Consider the following 17,016-nt stretch of genomic DNA (forward strand, 5'->3'; position numbering starts at 1 on the left):
AACGTGCTACATCCTTTGTAGTGTTTAGGTATTTTAGAACTCTCTTCAACAACTCAACTTCAATATTGTCGTTGTGAAATATGAAGAAGTCGTCAACATACAATGATATATTAATTATTGAATTACCATTTTTTTGGCATAAATACGTGGTTCGGAACAAGTTTGCCTGTACCCTAGGCCTTTTAGAACCTCTGTTGCTTTTTTATTAAACGACCTAGCGGCTTGTTTCAGTCCATAAACTGAATTTCTTAATTTGCAAACTTTATTAGACGCCCCCTTAATGTCATATCCTTCAGGAAGCTCCATATACATAACTTCTTCAAGATCTCCGTTTAAAAATGCAGTACAGACATCAAGGTGGTCAATGTTCCAATCATGCTTTGGAGCTAAGGCAAATAACAATCGCATTGAAGAATGTTTCACCATGGGAGCAAAAGGTTCAAAATAGTCTATTCCTTCTGTTTGGCTACAACCTTTCGCCACCAAACGTACTTCTGTATCAAATCTCAGTGTCTTAAACACTGATTCTCACTTATCATTCGATCCACGTGGAAGTAACAAAAATAACAGGTTATGGGCCCAGGATCGTACCATTGATAAGTGTAGAAAGTATAGAAGTGAAAAGTGTTATTTAAAAGTGATCCTTTGGACTGACGCCGCTATCAAGACAAAGAAACAAGTTTCATCATGGCCACTTCAAAGACCTTCGCAAATACTGAGAGGCTCAAAGGACGCAAAAATTATAGAGAATGGTGCTTCGATATTCAAAATATTCTAGTGATTGACACTGTGTGGTCAGGAGTCAAAGGATATCCTGCAGAAGACACAATGCCTATATCCATCAAGAAACAAAAGGACTAGAAAGCAAGAGCCATCATTTGTCTGACATTGGAGCCCCAAGATAAATTTTACGTCGTCAAGACAACAACAGCAAAGGAAGCTTGGGACGCGTTGGAAAGAACATTCAAAGATCAGGCAGTCAATAGATGGATAAGTATTTTAACTGATTTGTGCTCTTTGAAACTTGAGGACTATAAAAGCATGCAGGAATATGTTAATGCCTTCATGTCAATAAATCTCAGACTAGTCTCAATGGACAAAAAAAAATAGATGATGAGCTATTAGCTGCATTAATGTTAAAGGGCTAAAGAGTATTATCCCATGCGTATGGCGCTTGAAAACTCCAACGTAACTCTGACTAGTGAGCTCATTAAATCTAAGCTATTGCAAGATACTGAATTTGGTAAAAATGCAAATTCAGATTCAGCCTTTCTGTCCAAAGATAAGATTAAACGTAAACCAGCAAAATGTGAAATTTGTGGTAAGCTAGGCCACATAAACAAAAACTGTTGGTTCAAAGATAAGGATAAGGCGAACAATAAGAATCATAACAATCAGCATAGGCAAAAATTTAAGAGCAATCAGTCTTCTAAATCAGTTCATAGTACTGATGAAAATAAAGAAGGATCCGATCATAGGTGTAATGAAAATAAATGGAAAAATAAGACCAGTAAAAGATCCATGTATATGGTGTCTGCTCATCATGTTAAAGTTAAAGAGAACACTTGGGTAATAGACTTTGGTGCTTCACATCATATGACCGGAAATAAGGCTATTTTGCAAAATTATAAAACACATGATTCTAAGGAACATGAAGTAACCCTTGCCGATGATAATATGTTAACCAGTGCAGGTTTTGGTGATGTAAAACTTATGAATGACAATTATGGCCATATCTCAGATGTATTGCATGTACCGGGATTGTCTACAAATTTGTTGTCTGTAAACTCAATTGTAAATAAGGGTACAGTTGTGTTATTCACCAAAGACTGTTGCAAGTTATATGATTCTGATGATTTTCAGGTAAGAGGCAAAGTTCTTGCCAAAGCATATCCCAAAAATGGGATTTATTGTTTAAATACCAAAGTTAACATGACCCAATCTGCAAATATAGCAACTAAAGATAAGATTAATACCAAAAAGAAAAATCACGTATTAATACTGTAAAGAACGAACAAGTTGCAAGTACCCAGCAAGTTGATGAACTGTTGTGGCATAGGCGTTTGGGGCATTTAAATAGGGTTAGCATGCAGTAGCCAAAAAAAGGTTTACCTAGTGGCATCGATTTTCAAGAACAAGAAGATCAGTCAAAGAAATGTGTTCCATGTATGGAAGGCAAAACAACAAAGAAGCCTTTCCTACAATCAAAAAACAAACGGTCAAAAAGAATACTTGATCTATTGCATTTAGATCTGGTTGGGCCATTTGAAGTACCCTCTTATGGGAATGCTAAATATTTTTTGACTATTGTGGATGATCATAGCAGAAAAATCTTCATTCACTTCTTGAAACAAAAAGGTGACACATATGAAGCCTTTAAAGAATTTATGAAAATGATTGAGACAGAAACTCGATTGACAATAAAAACTGTTCGTTCCGATAATGGTGGTGAATTTTGCGGCAAATTATTCAATGACATGTTAAAACAAAAGGGAATCAAAAGGGAATTCTCTGTGCCGTATAATCCACAACAAAATGGAACTGCCGAAAGAGCTAATCGCAGCATTTTGGGAAAAACAAGATGTATGTTGTATGATTCCGGCTGCAACAAAAGATACTGGGCTGAAGCAGCCATATATCTTTTAAACAGATCACCTCACCAGAAACTAAAGAATCAACTGCCTGAAGAAATATGGACAGGAGAAAAGACTGAGCTCTCCCATATAAAAATTCTCGCATTTCCAGCGTATGCTCATGTACTATCACAGAAACGCCAAAAATTGGATGCTGTGAGCAAGATGTACATTTTTATGGGATATAGTGGGGAAAGTAAAGCTTATCGGTTATCAGATCCCCGCAATCCTTCTCAAGTAATTGTGGCAAGAGATGTAGAATTTCTGGAAGAAGAAATAACAAACAAGAAAGAAAGTGAGAAAGGATTTCAGCTTAAAGACATTCTTCCAATGTCGTTAAATTTCTACCTCGACTCACAAGATGAAGGAAATGAAGTTCCATTAGAGCCAGCCGGTTTAGAACAATTACAAGGAAACTTGGAAAGCCCTACCTTTTCTTTTTACTCAAATTTCTGTCAACCATCAGACAGCTTAACGTTTTCTAGGACCGCTTATGCCTAAGTGTGTTGACAATCTTTTACGCTAGCCCTTAAGAGCTGTTGTGGCTTTAACAGCTTTCACCGAAAATAATTCAGTAATCACATCAAACTTGGTATTCATACCTTATACTAAATATCAATAATAGATATATGCTACTTACATCAGTAGTTTGTGTTATTTTTGTTACTTCCACGTGGATCGAATGATAAGTAAGAATCAGTGTTCACTCTACTCCTGCTTTATTAAGACTGAGCTATTTGATACAGAAGTACGCCTTATATACACATACAGGCTTATAACCATAGTAACACATAACAATATAAAGATACTATTGTTACACACGTAACTGTAGTTACACATAACAGTAAACATCACTTAGGTAACAAGACATAACCTACTTCTTATATTGTTTAATATGATGTTGCCAACTCTAACATTATATTTCAGTATTTGAGTGTTGCCAACATAACACACCTCCTTAAACAATTTGTGAACTTTTTTTTAAATACTTATTCAGTGATTTGAGAATTCCTGTGTACAATACCTACATCCTTTGTAGTGTTTAGGTATTTTAGAACTGTCTTCAACAACTCAACTTCAATATTGTCGTTGTGAAATATGAAGAAGTCGTCAACATACAATGATATATTAATTATTGAATTACCATTTTTTTGGCATAAATACGTGGTTCGGAACAAGTTTGCCTGTACCCTAGGCCTTTTAGAACCTCTGTTGCTTTTTTATTAAACGACCTAGCGGCTTGTTTCAGTCCATAAACTGAATTTCTTAATTTGCAAACTTTATTAGACGCCCCCTTAATGTCATATCCTTCAGGAAGCTCCATATACATAACTTCTTCAAGATCTCCGTTTAAAAATGCAGTACAGACATCAAGGTGGTCAATGTTCCAATCATGCTTTGGAGCTAAGGCAAATAACAATCGCATTGAAGAATGTTTCACCATGGGAGCAAAAGGTTCAAAATAGTCTATTCCTTCTGTTTGGCTACAACCTTTCGCCACCAAACGTACTTCTGTATCAAATCTCAGTGTCTTAAACACTGATTCTCACTTATCATTCGATCCACGTGGAAGTAACAAAAATAACAGGTTATGGGCCCAGGATCATACCATTGATAAGTGTAGAAAGTATAGAAGTGAAAAGTGTTATTTAAAAGTGATCCTTTGGACTGACGCCGCTATCAAGACAAAGAAACAAGTTTCATCATGGCCACTTCGAAGCCCTTCGCGAATACTGAGAGGCTCAAAGGACGCGAAAATTATAGAGAATGGTGCTTCGATATTCAAAATATTCAAGTGATTGAAACTGTGTGGTCAGCAGTCGAAGGATATATATCTGTGCGTTTGTGAAGGGAATTTCTATCTTAAATAAGTAAGTAAGTATTTATTTCGTCTCTGTAGATCATTGTTAAATGATATAGGACAAGTCAGTTACTGTACATTGGCTGATTACAATAAGAGAATAAAGTTACAATACTTAAAATTGTTTACAATAGATTACAGTAGATTACAATAGTTGAGATTTCACATAGTGTGAGGTGGAATCCATATTAGGTCCCCTCGGCACGTCCCTCGGCTTCCATATGTCCTATTGTACCTCTCCTGGTGATAATGTTTATGGAGAATTTGATGGAATGAGGATTGGCAGGGGAAACCTAAGTACTTGGAGAAAACCTGCCCGAGCGCCATTATGTCCTTCACAAATCTCACTTGACTAGACCGCAGCGGTGGGAAGCCAGCGACTAACCGCGTAACTATGCCGCGGTCTTTGAGATAACATTGGCGAATTTGGTGATACCACTGATATAACGTTTCACTGTCGACTCTACACTGCAGCATCTCTTTACATCTGTTCTCCTTTCTTGGTGCAGCTTCTTGGCATCTGCAATCTCTCCAGAATAGCCCATTCAGGTATATCTCCGACTGTGTTATCTTGGTTGCTGGAAGAATGAAAGGAAAACTGCGCAGTAGGGATTCCCAAAACCGATTATTCATGAATTATGTCGTTATAATTGATTCGTGTTTGTCTCACTCGAGAGAAACTCATCCACTTTATAAAAACAATGATCGAGTAGTGACGTTTTCAAAGCGCTTTTGATATAGTACCGGTATTTCTTTAATATATCGTGGCAGATGATTTAGCAGTCGAAGTCCTACATTGTTGAAGTTGTTCTTGGATATACTTGTATTACATGGGACGATGTGTAAGTCATCTTTCTTTACTTGTGTTGTATGAGTGTAATCCTGAGTTGGTTGTGAAATCATTCGAAATGGATTTTATGTATATTACAGTTTCATATGTGTACAAAGATGGTAGAGGTAATATATGTAATGATTTGAAAATTTGTTTACAACTAGTCGTTTTTGGGACCTGGGTCATAGCTCTTATAGCTCTCTTCTGTAATTTAAACATCAATTTTTGCATTTACCGAGTTGCCCCAAAATATCAGTCCGTATGATAACAAAGATTGGAAATGAGCATAATATAACGTGCGGACAGTCTCTAGTCCAGTTAGTCTTCTAACTACCCTTATTCAAAACATACTTTACATAAGTTGTTTGCTAGCTTTTGCGTATGCATAGTCCATCTTAGATGCTTATCTACCCAGACTCCCAGAAATTTTGAGTGATCTGTGTAGTTGATAACTGTGTCATAAATCTTTATTGGAGGGCATTCAAGTTGTAGTTTTTGAGGATGATGGAAAGCTATTGCTACTGTTTTCTCTTAATTGAAAGTTAATCGATTCCTCTCAAACCACTCTGTGATTAATTGTCAATGTGTACCGTGTATAGACAGTGTCACGGTCGTCACGGTATCACTGACTAGTACGGAAGTTGATGCTGCGTGGCAGTGTACGTCAGAGTACGGCAGAGATCTCAAATGTATGGTCGTATTGTCACGTAGCTGTGTAATGAAGTAAAGAGTAGCAATTGAGGTTCAATGTTTGCGGTTGCTGTTAGTTAATTCACTGGTAAAACGAGCGTACTTCCAAAGGCTGTGCTATGTCTGGACAGTGGGAAGTTGTTGGAAAAAGTAAACAGAAACAAAGTGGGCAGTCAGCAAAAAAATTATCCAAAAGTGAAAGAAAAAAGTTTATTGAAAATGCACCGAAAGTAGAAGATATACGTAAGTTTGTATTACCTTCCTTGGACATCATGCAGCATTATGAAAAGAATGAATATTTCCTTTGCATTATTAAAAGCATTTCCAAGTAATCATTATCAGGACATGCAATTTTGACAACACATATGCATGGTTACAATACTTAATACAAACTCTTAAAGCACTTGGAAAATTAGCAAATCCTGATATTTAAGCAACAGAGGTATTGAAGAAATATTTTACTGTGATGTTTTGATATTCAGCTCCTCATCCTAGATACAGAAATTTTGAAATCGGCTTGAAAGTATATTTTAAAATTAATATGGAATGCAACCTGAACACTACACTCCTATGCCACACATAAAAAATACAAGTTGTTTGAACCTATTTAATGTGAAATTCCAGATTCCCTGTTAGGTTACAATTTCCCACAACATTCACGCAATATGTCATACAAATCATCACACTTGAAGCCCTATCCATTTTCAATTATTCATACCAAATGGTTAATAAAAACAAAAATGGTTTGCAAGTCGATACTAGTGATTTGCGATAAGTAGATTTTAGTTGTCATATGTCTACCTTGTATGTGAAATTATAGTACAGAATACAGACATGAGCTTCCAAAATATGTTTCAAATTGATAATAAAGCTGTAAATAAATTTTGTTACGATTTCTGTTTTCTGGGATGCAATGTTGTGTAATCAGTCGATGCTTTAAAGGAACACATTGCCTCCATCTTCAGGGGTGAAGAGTAAGCCGTGTGCTTTTGTTGCCACTTGTTTCATGCTAATTTCTTGCTTCCGTTACTCATCAGGATCATTGCGATTGTGATGCTCTGTTTCCAGTTAAAGTAAAAAGGTTTGGTATTTTTGACAGAGTTTACTTTTTATAAGCAAGCTTTGACAGAAACATTTTGTCAAGATGGGAGAAGCACGTTCTTGTTCTGTTTAGAATTTTAGTTTGAATACAGCCAGCTCTTTTCCCAAAACTTTTCCAAGTTACTGGCATTAGGTATTTTTTATGACAATTATTTCTAATGATTTCCCGTTGAAATTTCAATGTTCTTCATGCTTATATACGTATAATTTTCATTTAATGTGTGTAATAATAATGAATATTTAAATTTTAATGTGATTGTTTATTCAGTTAGTGTCTGCAAATTCTCCCCAGTTTGAGTGTTATTTAACAGATTCCTTCTGCAGAAAGTGCATATTAAGTGTATACCTTAACAATTTTGTTACAGTTCCTTTATCTCAAGTTAAAAGTCTGTACACAGCACTGGATAACAACAAAGAAAACCATAAACCCTTAGGCAAAGAAATGAATTTTAAAGAAAATGAGTCGAAAAAAACACAAAAGAAGCAACCAGAGAAAAAAAAGGAAATGAAAGCAAAACCACCAACTCCAAAATCACTGGAAATGGCAGTAAGATTGGTAAGTTATTTTTATAGGCTGCAGATGCTTGATTTCACTGCACTGCTGCTATGCAGAGTCCTTCCCATTTCAGCAGAAAGTCAGCAGCTCTTCGTTAAGAAAAGGAGGATTTATCACAGTTGATGCATAATGACACGAATAGTGAATGAGCAAATTAAATTAATTTTTTTGTTTGTTCTTCATATTTTCACTTCCAAACAGCAAAGAAGAAACGTAACAACAACCAAGTTTGTTGTTGAAGAATATTCATTCAAGAATTATAACTCTCATTTATAATATTGAGCCAGTAGGAAAACAATTTTATTTATGAAGTGCAAGACATATTTTGTGAAAAACAGAGCTTTTCCATTGGTAAGGAATGAGGTCCAGAGGTCCCTGGTTCGATTCCTGGTGCTACCAGATTTTCTGGGAAGTAGTGGGTCTGGAACGGGGCCCACTCAGCCTTGTGAGGATAATTGAGGAGCTATTTCAAGGACATAACGGCTCCAGTCTAGGAAACCGAGATTAATGGCTGTGGGAATCCATTGCGCTGATGATGTGACACCTCTATCCGCTGAAGTTGGTACTAACTTCACCGACAAGTGCCGATCTCTCAATCGGTACAGTTTGCTTGCGGACTACAGACCACAGAGTTTGTTTTTTATGACCATACGAAGGGGGACCCAAAAATAACCGGAATTTATGTTTGTTATTTTTTATTTTTGCATTTTTATTGAACTGTATATTAGTCCCCTTCAAAGTATTGTCCATGTGCATTAATGCACTTGTCCCAACGCTTTTGCCACTGCTCAAAACAGTGCTGGAATTCTTGAGGCTGGATACTGTTCAAAGCCTTTAGCGTGTTTTCTTTGACTTCATCCACATCACGGAATCGCTTTCCTTCAGACTTCTCTTCATCCGTGGAAACAAAAAAAAGTCTGACAGAGCCAGGTCGGGTGAGTAAGTTGGATGAGGCACAATCACCATGTTGTTGCTTGTCAAAAACTGTCGGACCGTCAAAGCTTTGTGGGCTGGAGCATTGTCGTGGTGAAGCAACCAGTTCCCATTTCTCCACATTTCGGACCGTTTTCGTCGCACACTCTCTCGTAATCTTCGTAACACATCCAGGTAAAAATGTTGGTTCACTGTTTGTCCTGGCGGAACGAACTCTTTGTGGACAATGCCATTCACATCAAAAAAACAAATCAACATTGTTTTCACATTGGATCGCACTTGACGCGCTTTCTTCGGTCGTGGTGAAGTTGGAGTTTTCCACTGGCTTGATGATTGCTTTGATTCTGGATCGTACCCGTAGCACCAAGACTCATCGCCAGTCACAATTCTTTTAAGAAATTCTGGATCCTTCTGCACTTCACTCTTCCAGTCGCGGCAAACATTCACGCGTTTTTCTCTTTGGTCATTTCCGAGCAAGCGAGGAACAAATTTTGCAGACACCCGTCTCATGTGCAAACCTTCGGTAAAAATTCGCTGGACCATGCTCCATGAGATGTTCGTTTCCTCAGAAAGTTGGTCAATGGTCTTTCGACGATATTCATCAATTGCACGTTTGATTTTGGCAATGTTTTCGTCATTTCTTCCTGTCGAAGGATGCCCGGGACGTGGCATGTCTTCTGTTGACATGTTGCCAGATTTGAAACGGGAAAACCACTCGTAGACCTGTGATTTCCCCAAACTATCATCATTAACCTTTATCGGACGGGCCATTTAATTTCCAGTAGGGGCAGCTGGACGGAGTTTATTTAAATGCCCGCCCTTCTAGGGCAATGAAATTGTAAGCATGTTTCTAAAAATGGTGTGATTTCTACATTTTTTATGATAAACGAACGAAATGAACGCTCCTTTAATGTAGAAAGAATATAGAATCAGATATTCTAATTTACAGATTTTAATATCTGTAAAAAAATTTTTATACTGATTCCCCCCCAAAAAATTCCCGAAATTCATACATTTTCTGCACCATGCGTTCTAGCAGTGTAATACGTTTTCTGCACCATGCGTTTTAGCAGTGTAAGTCCTTGTGGCGACTTCACATTCAGTGATGCCTCTTGTTGACGCTTATTTATCGTATGGGACATTTCAGTATGCACGACTGTATGCGTCTGATATCGCTCGCTGTGTAATGTTTTAGAAAGATACGGGAGTTAATTCAATAATATGGTGTTGCCAGATCGGTCATTCGTTCATTCATTTCAGTCAAACCATTGTGTTTGTAATGATTTTGAAACATCGCAATATAAGTTTAGTCACCCATGACATCATGAAGTAGATATTGGGTTCAGCCAAGTCGTGAATGAGATTTTTGTATGTGTGGGCTCGAGGTTAAGATTGATAGCTTCTAATCGTGGTCTAAGCACAGAGATTCACCGCTAGAGGGCCATATACACGACGACGTCATATGGAAGATGCTGAAATTGAGAAACAGCTGTTCAATGACACAGATTCGGACTGCTATTGAACCGATTCTGAGAGGGGCGAGCAAAGTTGGAATCCTGATTCCGCGGACGAAGGGTCATCACCTTCATTGGCTACTTGGGGACCGCCAGACAAGTGTGGCTGGAGAGGTGTGAATAATTATTCCGCTGTAGCTGCGGGGATAAATATCACCGCAGCTCGACATCACTGGCCTGCTTCCTCTAAATCTCAACTGAGGTGTCGTGTGTGCTTTTCGCGTGGGAAGCATTCTAGCGTTCGTACGAAGTGCGTGAGCTGCGACGTCGGACTCTGCATTTTGGAATGTTTTCGGCAGTACCATACGAAGGCCACGTTACCATAGATGACGCAGGAGGGTAGGCTGTTTCCTCATGAAGATGGTGAACATATATCACGTAAGTAGAGCAAAAATTTAATTTAAAAAAAATCTTTACACGCGTGCAATGCGCGAAATCATATGAGGTCATTCGGCCATATGACGTCGGTAGATTACATTAGATCACGCAGGAGGGAAGGCTGTCACCTTATAAAGGTTGTGACCAAAAGTTATGTAAATAGAACANCTTGCAAAAGCATCCCAACAGTCTCGGCTGCAGTTTTCCCTAACAGAAAGCAAAATTTCACGCACACTCTTTGTTTCTTCTGGTCGGCCATCTCACTAATCGCCAAAGGGTTGAAACAGGAACGCACACAACAGAGCACCACAGACAAACCACTTAACTCAGACTGACGCCAGCTCACTAACAGTTGCGGGAGACCCCCAGCTAACACCACCTAGGAGCACAACTCGTAACTACAAAGCATGCGCGCGCAACAGGTCAGTTCCGGTTATTTTTGGGTCCCCCCTCGTATATGAAGTTGAAGAGAACCATTCCATAACCAAAGAATTAATTATGTGTTAATGAAAGTATGGTGATAATAAAATGTTTGATTTCAGATCGATGTAAAAGAACTTACACGTGAACTAGAGATTGGTCAGGCCCGTTTCCAGGAAGCACCAGTGCTATGGCTGAAAGGATTAGCTGAATATCTGAATGTTAAACTAGAGCATAGTAATCCTGTAACTATTCCAAAAATTAGTGACTATCCACTGTGTGTGCTCTCCGGTGAGATTCGGGATATCCTGAGACGGGCTGTGAAGGACGCTGGAGAAGCATCTACCCAACACTTTTTCTACATCTGTCTTGCTGACATGGCCGATGACATGATTAGAGGTTTGTGCTTCACAAATTTCTTTTGTACCAAATAATGAATGATGTAATAGTTTGCATAATTAATTGAAGCCATTTTATCATAGGTTAGTAAGAAAAAGGTAAAGCTGTTCCTGAAACAGGCCGTGAAGGCCCATAGGGTTGTCAGACATTGAGGCTCCAACAGTTTTCTAGACAGTTTGCACACAGATGGTGGTGAGGTTGTCAGCTTTGTGTACCAGCTACCCTTTACCCCCAGGAAGTTTCCTGGTTCTCATTTCTGTTAAGAGGCTGAGTTGACCCCTGAGTCATAGTGCAGCTGGAAGGATTAGGTCAATTAAAAATCCAGTGGTCTCATTGAGAATTGAACCCGTGACCTTCCAGCTTGGAGCATGGTGTCACAACCAACTGCACTACCACATGACCTGTAATAGGTTAGTGAGGTTAGTGGTTTGCATGTTTGTTTGACCATAGAATTCCTTCTGCCTTGAAAATATTTCAACAGTCTTACATTGTATCATAAAACCATGGCCATGAAGAAAACCTAAAGAGAATAGATTAGGTTTTGTGTAATATGTGATAGCAGGACAATATATACACTTGAATGTTACCAATTTCCATAACATATGGAAATGTGCAAGATTATTATATTGGAGTTGAGGTTCTCACATTGGTGTCTATTAAGTGTATTGCCTTCTGGGATGTAACAGTACATAGTTCTGTACATAGTACATAGTACATATGTTCTTTCAAAACATCTGTGGACTTCTACAGAACTGTTGTAACCACCACCAGTCTGAAAATTTGGCCTTATTTTCTGTTACTCAACTTGTGAGTTGATGGTAGCTGTATGCCATGCATTGTACTAGTAATTTAAAAGCCTGATGAGGGTCAAGCCCACAGATTGGCGGTGGCAATTGTACATGGCATTACAGTCAAGAAGATATTGCCCTACCTTTCCTTGCAAGACAGTCACTTTGGACTCTTCTGTGTTCATTGTTCAATCTGCATGAAATTATCGCATAATGGTAAGTCATATCTGGGGCCTGGATTCTTTGAGAATGCATATGCGCATATACAAATGCATATTTTGAGGGTTTTTGGTCATTATTGCATATTCTAAACGTAAGAGCATATTTCTGCATACGAGGGGGTACCCAAAAGAAACCGAACTTATTTTTTTTAAACTTATTTATTCAAATTTTAAGCACAAAGCTTCAATCCCCTTCAAAGTACTCTCCACTTACACTAATACACTTGTCTAGTCTTTTATTCCATTTTTCAAAACATTGTCTAAATTCGTCTTTTGAGATGCTTGACAGTGCCTCCGTCGTTTTTTTCCTTCACCTCAGCAACATCAGCAAAACGCTGAAAAAAAGTTTTGATCATTTCGGGACTCTTCTTTCAAATCATAGCATGCTTCCACGCGACCTTGTTTTTGTTCAGCAGTCAGCAGTCGTGGCACGAATTTCGCAGCCACCCTTTTCATTCCCAAATCTTCTGTCAAAATTCGCTGAACTGAGCTCCAAGTCACTCCCGACAGCTCCACAATTTCTTCAATGGTCCGTCGTCGATCTTCCTTGATGATTTCACGAATTTTTCAACATTTTCATGTGTTCGGGCCATTGCAAAAACGACGATCACACAAAACAGTTGTCACTATAAACTCTGCCGAAACTAGTCCTTACCTTCTGAAGCAACGGTAGTCGGCTTATCGACTCAGGAATGTTAGCTCTATGCGCTCATAGCGGCAAAACGCGGTACTACAAAAGCTCTGCCCACAAAAAAATTAGTTTGTTTTCTTTTGGGTACCCCATCGTGTATGTTTGGAATTAAAGGTAATTTCAATGTTCTCTAAAAAAATCGGTTTTTCCTGTGTTTTGGACATCCCTTACCAGTTGCTATTCTCAACTCTCTGAGTAACGTCACTTTCAGCAGCCTCCATAGTCTAGGGATAACGTTCCTACATCATGACTCAAGGTACACGGCTTCAAATCCGGCGGAGGTCGTGGAATTTTTAAGGGCAGAAAGATTCAGGGAACAAGTCCTCCGGGAGGGACTTTAAGCCATTGGTCCCGTGTCGTAGATTTACGGCACGTAAAAGATCCTCATGTCTCTAGGAGACCTCCGAGCAAAAAAAGGTAAAAAGTTTCCTGCCCAAGTAGTTTCCAATGCCTCCGGTAGATGGGGAAGTTATCGGGTACCACTGCCAGCCTTGCTGGCTGAACGGGGCTGATAGCAACAACCAGTACCGGCAGGGTATGGCGACTGGTAGAATATCAAAGGGGGACGTACAACAGACTATTAGTTGCGGTGCATGTGGAAACCCACCCCCTCCAATAATAATAATAATAATAATAAATAATGTCACTTTTACTACTTACAATACAAACAGGTAGCTTGGCTATTTCGAAAGGGAGGAGGTGAGATTTTCCTATATTCCATTGACCACCACAGCCGACAGTAGCATCAGAGGGTTGGTCTTGAGAAAAGTCTCTTCAGTTAATGTGTTACTCAAGCGGCCTCCGTAGTCTAGGGGTAACGTTCCCACCTCGTGACTCAAGGTATGCGGGTTCAAACCCGGCAGAGGTCGTGGAATTTTTTAGGGTGGGAAAATTCAGCAAACAAGTCCTCTGGGAGGAACTTTAAGCTGTGGGTCCCATGTCATAGCTTTACGGCACGTAAAAGAACCTCATGTCCCAAGGGGGCCACTGAGCCAAATTCAGGACATTTCCCGCCCAACAGTAATCTCTAATGCCTCTGGTAGATGGGGGAAGCATCTAGATACCGCTGAGCCAGTAGAGGCCAAACTCACTGGCTGAGTTGGGACTGATGGCACGCACCAGTACTGGTAGGGAATAGAGACTGGTAGGATATCATAAGGGGACGCACAGTGGACCAACAGTTGGTCTAAGTGCATGGGGAAACCCACCCTCTCCAATACAGTGCAATACAATAATGTGTTACTCTTTTCTTTAATATTCTGCATCAAAAAAGTGTTCATGTACTGAAAATGCGTAAAGAAAAGTGCTGCAGTAGATATTTAAAAATTCAGTGGGTGTCGGGTAATAGTGACTATTCAGCAGACAGTGTCGTTGTGTACTGTCAAGTTTGCGCAAAGGAAGTAAAATGTGAAAAGAAATTTCAACTTGAACAACACTCAAGAACAACTGCGTATATTACGGCAAAGATGGGGAAGAAGAACTGCACACCACAACTACTTCTTTCACAGGTAAAACCCAAATCCTCTGTTAATACATTTTCAGCCGATCTTTGTAAGGCTTTAGTATGCAGCAGCATTCCATGGAATAAATTAAGCAGTCCAGTTCTGCGATCATTTCTGGAGAAATATTGTGTACTTCAGAAAACCCCAGATGAATCAACTCTTAGAAAAAATGATCTGCTCTGGATTCAGTACATTCTGACATCAGAGGGAACTGTGTCTGGATATCGGTGGATGATACAGCCGATTTATGTGGCTGATACATAACAAATTTCGTAGTTGGTAAGCTACATCCAGACGAACACAGCAAACCTCATCTTCTTGCTTGCAAAGTACTAGAGAAAACCAACTATAGCACAACAGCAAGATTTGTAGATGATTCTCTGCGAGTACTGTGGCCATCTGAAACTGAGAATAATTGTTATGAGGTGCTTGTTTTACTCACAGATGCAGCTTCCTATATGTTGAAAGCAGCAAAGGCCTTACAAGTATTTTATCCAAATTTTATACACGTAACCTGCTTAGCGCATGGATTACACCATATTGCAGAAAAAATACGCTCACAATTTCCAGCTGTTAACGATTTAATTGCAAGTGGGAAAAACCTGTTTCTGAAAGCACCAGCTTGTCTCCATTTCTACAAAGATTGCCTACCTCAGGTTCCTCTGCCAACTGAACCTGTCCTAACTAATAATGTTATATTTTAGCGTCCTGTTGCACTGATTTAAGTCCATGATTTATTTTATCCGTCTTCTAGTGCATACATTTATTTATCCCCTCTTTTCACTCTCACTACATGTTTTGGCACCAATGTGCCATCTTCAGGTGCTGATCCAATCCACGACAAACTAATTCATTGCATGCCTTGTCTTTACATACTAAAATAACTAAAATATATATTTATCATATATACTGACAAATGTCAAGTGTTAAAATACTAAAACTGTACAGCATATTTCTTTCCTACGTCGTGTTTCATTACGCGAGTCACGTCTATCATCCTCTGTTGGAGCACTCTNCTGAAGATGGCACATTGGTGCCGAAACATGTAGTGAGAGTGAAAAGAGGGGATAAATAAATGTATGCACTAGAAGACGGATAAAATAAATCATGGACTGTCCTAACTAGGTGGGGGACATGGATATCCACAGTTTCATTTTATCAGGAGAATTTCAATCAAGTAAAAGAAGTGGTTACATAACTTGAAGATGAGTATGCATGTGTCCATGAAGCAAAAGTGGTGTTTGGAAGTGATACTGTTTATCAAGATGTGAATTTTGATCCATGCACATTTTTCTACAGTTTCAAAAGTTACTGAGAGCTTAGAATCTTTTGGTGCACTCCTTCACAACTCACTTCAACTCATTCAGAAAGCAACTTGTTCACTGAATTCCGCTCCAGGCGAAATTGGACAGAAGATTAAATTCAAGTTGGAAAAGGTGTTGAAATTGAACCCAGGACTAAAAGAGAATCAGTCAGTTAGTCAGTACTTGAGTGGAATTAGGGTATCTTTGCCAGATGAATGTTCCAAACCTTTGGTGCCAGTGTATAAATACTGTCCACTCATGTCAGTTGATGTAGAAAGATCATTCTCAGCCTCTTAACTCATTTTGATGGACAATAGACAGGGCTTGAGGTGGGCAGAATGGCATCCCGGTTCTTTTCTAAATGGCTTAAAAGCATGCCGTTACTTATTTGGCAGTAAATGCAATGTACAATACCTTTTTTGTTGTTGTTGTTATCTGTTTCATGGTTGTACAAGCTACTCCCCTGCATCGTCTAATTAAATTTTGCTTTCGTGTGTACTGTTTGAAGCACCCGAGAATGCACAGTCCCACATCACATTTCTCGCACTTTGTCTGAACACGTTTCTGCTTTCCACGTCCAGAACAAACACGGCATTTCATTCTCATGGCACAAGAGGTCGGCCAGTGATGTCGATAGGCCTCCTCTAGACAAAATATTGTGGATGACAGAGCAGGAGGTCGACCTAATGGGCGTTGTGGTTGGGAGCGACACATTACAGCATGTTCCAGCGTGTTGCGCATAAGGCTAAGACGAAAGTCCCTATGTGACAGTTTCGCACCACAGGATGATAGCAGGATGAAACTTCAGAATCGTTAGATCCAGTAAATGGAAGACGCTTGTTTGGCAGCAATAAGGGTTTTTCAAAGAAAGTAGGGGGCAGGCAATTTTCCTTTGTATCAACTTCTGCCAAATATCCTGAATAAGCTGTGAAACTTGTGAAGATAGAAACATATAGGCTTATGGCCAGCACATTTTTATGACATGCGGTTTCTGCTAATAAGCCCAAGTATTACAAACAGGAAAGATTTTATACTGCAGAACTGTTGTGTGTAGGAGTGGAAAAATTTTATACTGCAGAACTGCTGTGTGAAGAATTTTTTAGTTAATTCCATTCATTTATCATAAAAATTGTATTAGATAGAGCAATTCCAAATACAACGCTCAAGCGCTCTAAGTGGAACTGGCATTTAAA

The 17,016-nt window shown here is 39.0% G+C and overlaps 2 protein-coding genes across 4 annotated transcripts in view; one reads left to right on the forward strand and one right to left on the reverse strand.

Moving 5' to 3' along the window:
• LOC111873858 (microtubule-associated protein RP/EB family member 1) overlaps nucleotides 1–3,608 on the reverse strand; it is a 39,524-nt gene extending 35,916 nt beyond the window's left edge. Inside the window, exon 1 of one of the 3 annotated variants that reach the window (XM_033755249.1) lies at nucleotides 3,588–3,608. The gene's annotated coding sequence lies outside the window, so the exon portion shown is untranslated. Of the gene's footprint in view, nucleotides 1–3,273; nucleotides 3,299–3,511; nucleotides 3,533–3,587 lie in introns of those variants that run through there. The other 2 variants (XM_033755248.1, XM_023868895.2) reach the window with 2 other exon arrangements.
• Nucleotides 3,609–5,976: 2,368 nt separating this feature from the next.
• The window catches only part of LOC111873859 (transmembrane protein 214-B), a 73,151-nt gene continuing 62,111 nt past the window's right edge, over nucleotides 5,977–17,016 (forward strand). Inside the window, exons 1-3 of the mRNA XM_023868896.1 lie at nucleotides 5,977–6,259; nucleotides 7,483–7,673; nucleotides 11,041–11,317. Coding sequence (XP_023724664.1) covers nucleotides 6,136–6,259; nucleotides 7,483–7,673; nucleotides 11,041–11,317 — 592 coding nt within the window. The 5' untranslated portion in view covers nucleotides 5,977–6,135. The remainder of the gene's footprint in view (nucleotides 6,260–7,482; nucleotides 7,674–11,040; nucleotides 11,318–17,016) is intronic.

This window comes from Cryptotermes secundus, unplaced genomic scaffold, assembly GCF_002891405.2.
Source record: "Cryptotermes secundus unplaced genomic scaffold, Csec_1.0 scaffold414, whole genome shotgun sequence".
Taxonomy (NCBI): Eukaryota; Metazoa; Arthropoda; class Insecta; order Blattodea; family Kalotermitidae; genus Cryptotermes; species Cryptotermes secundus.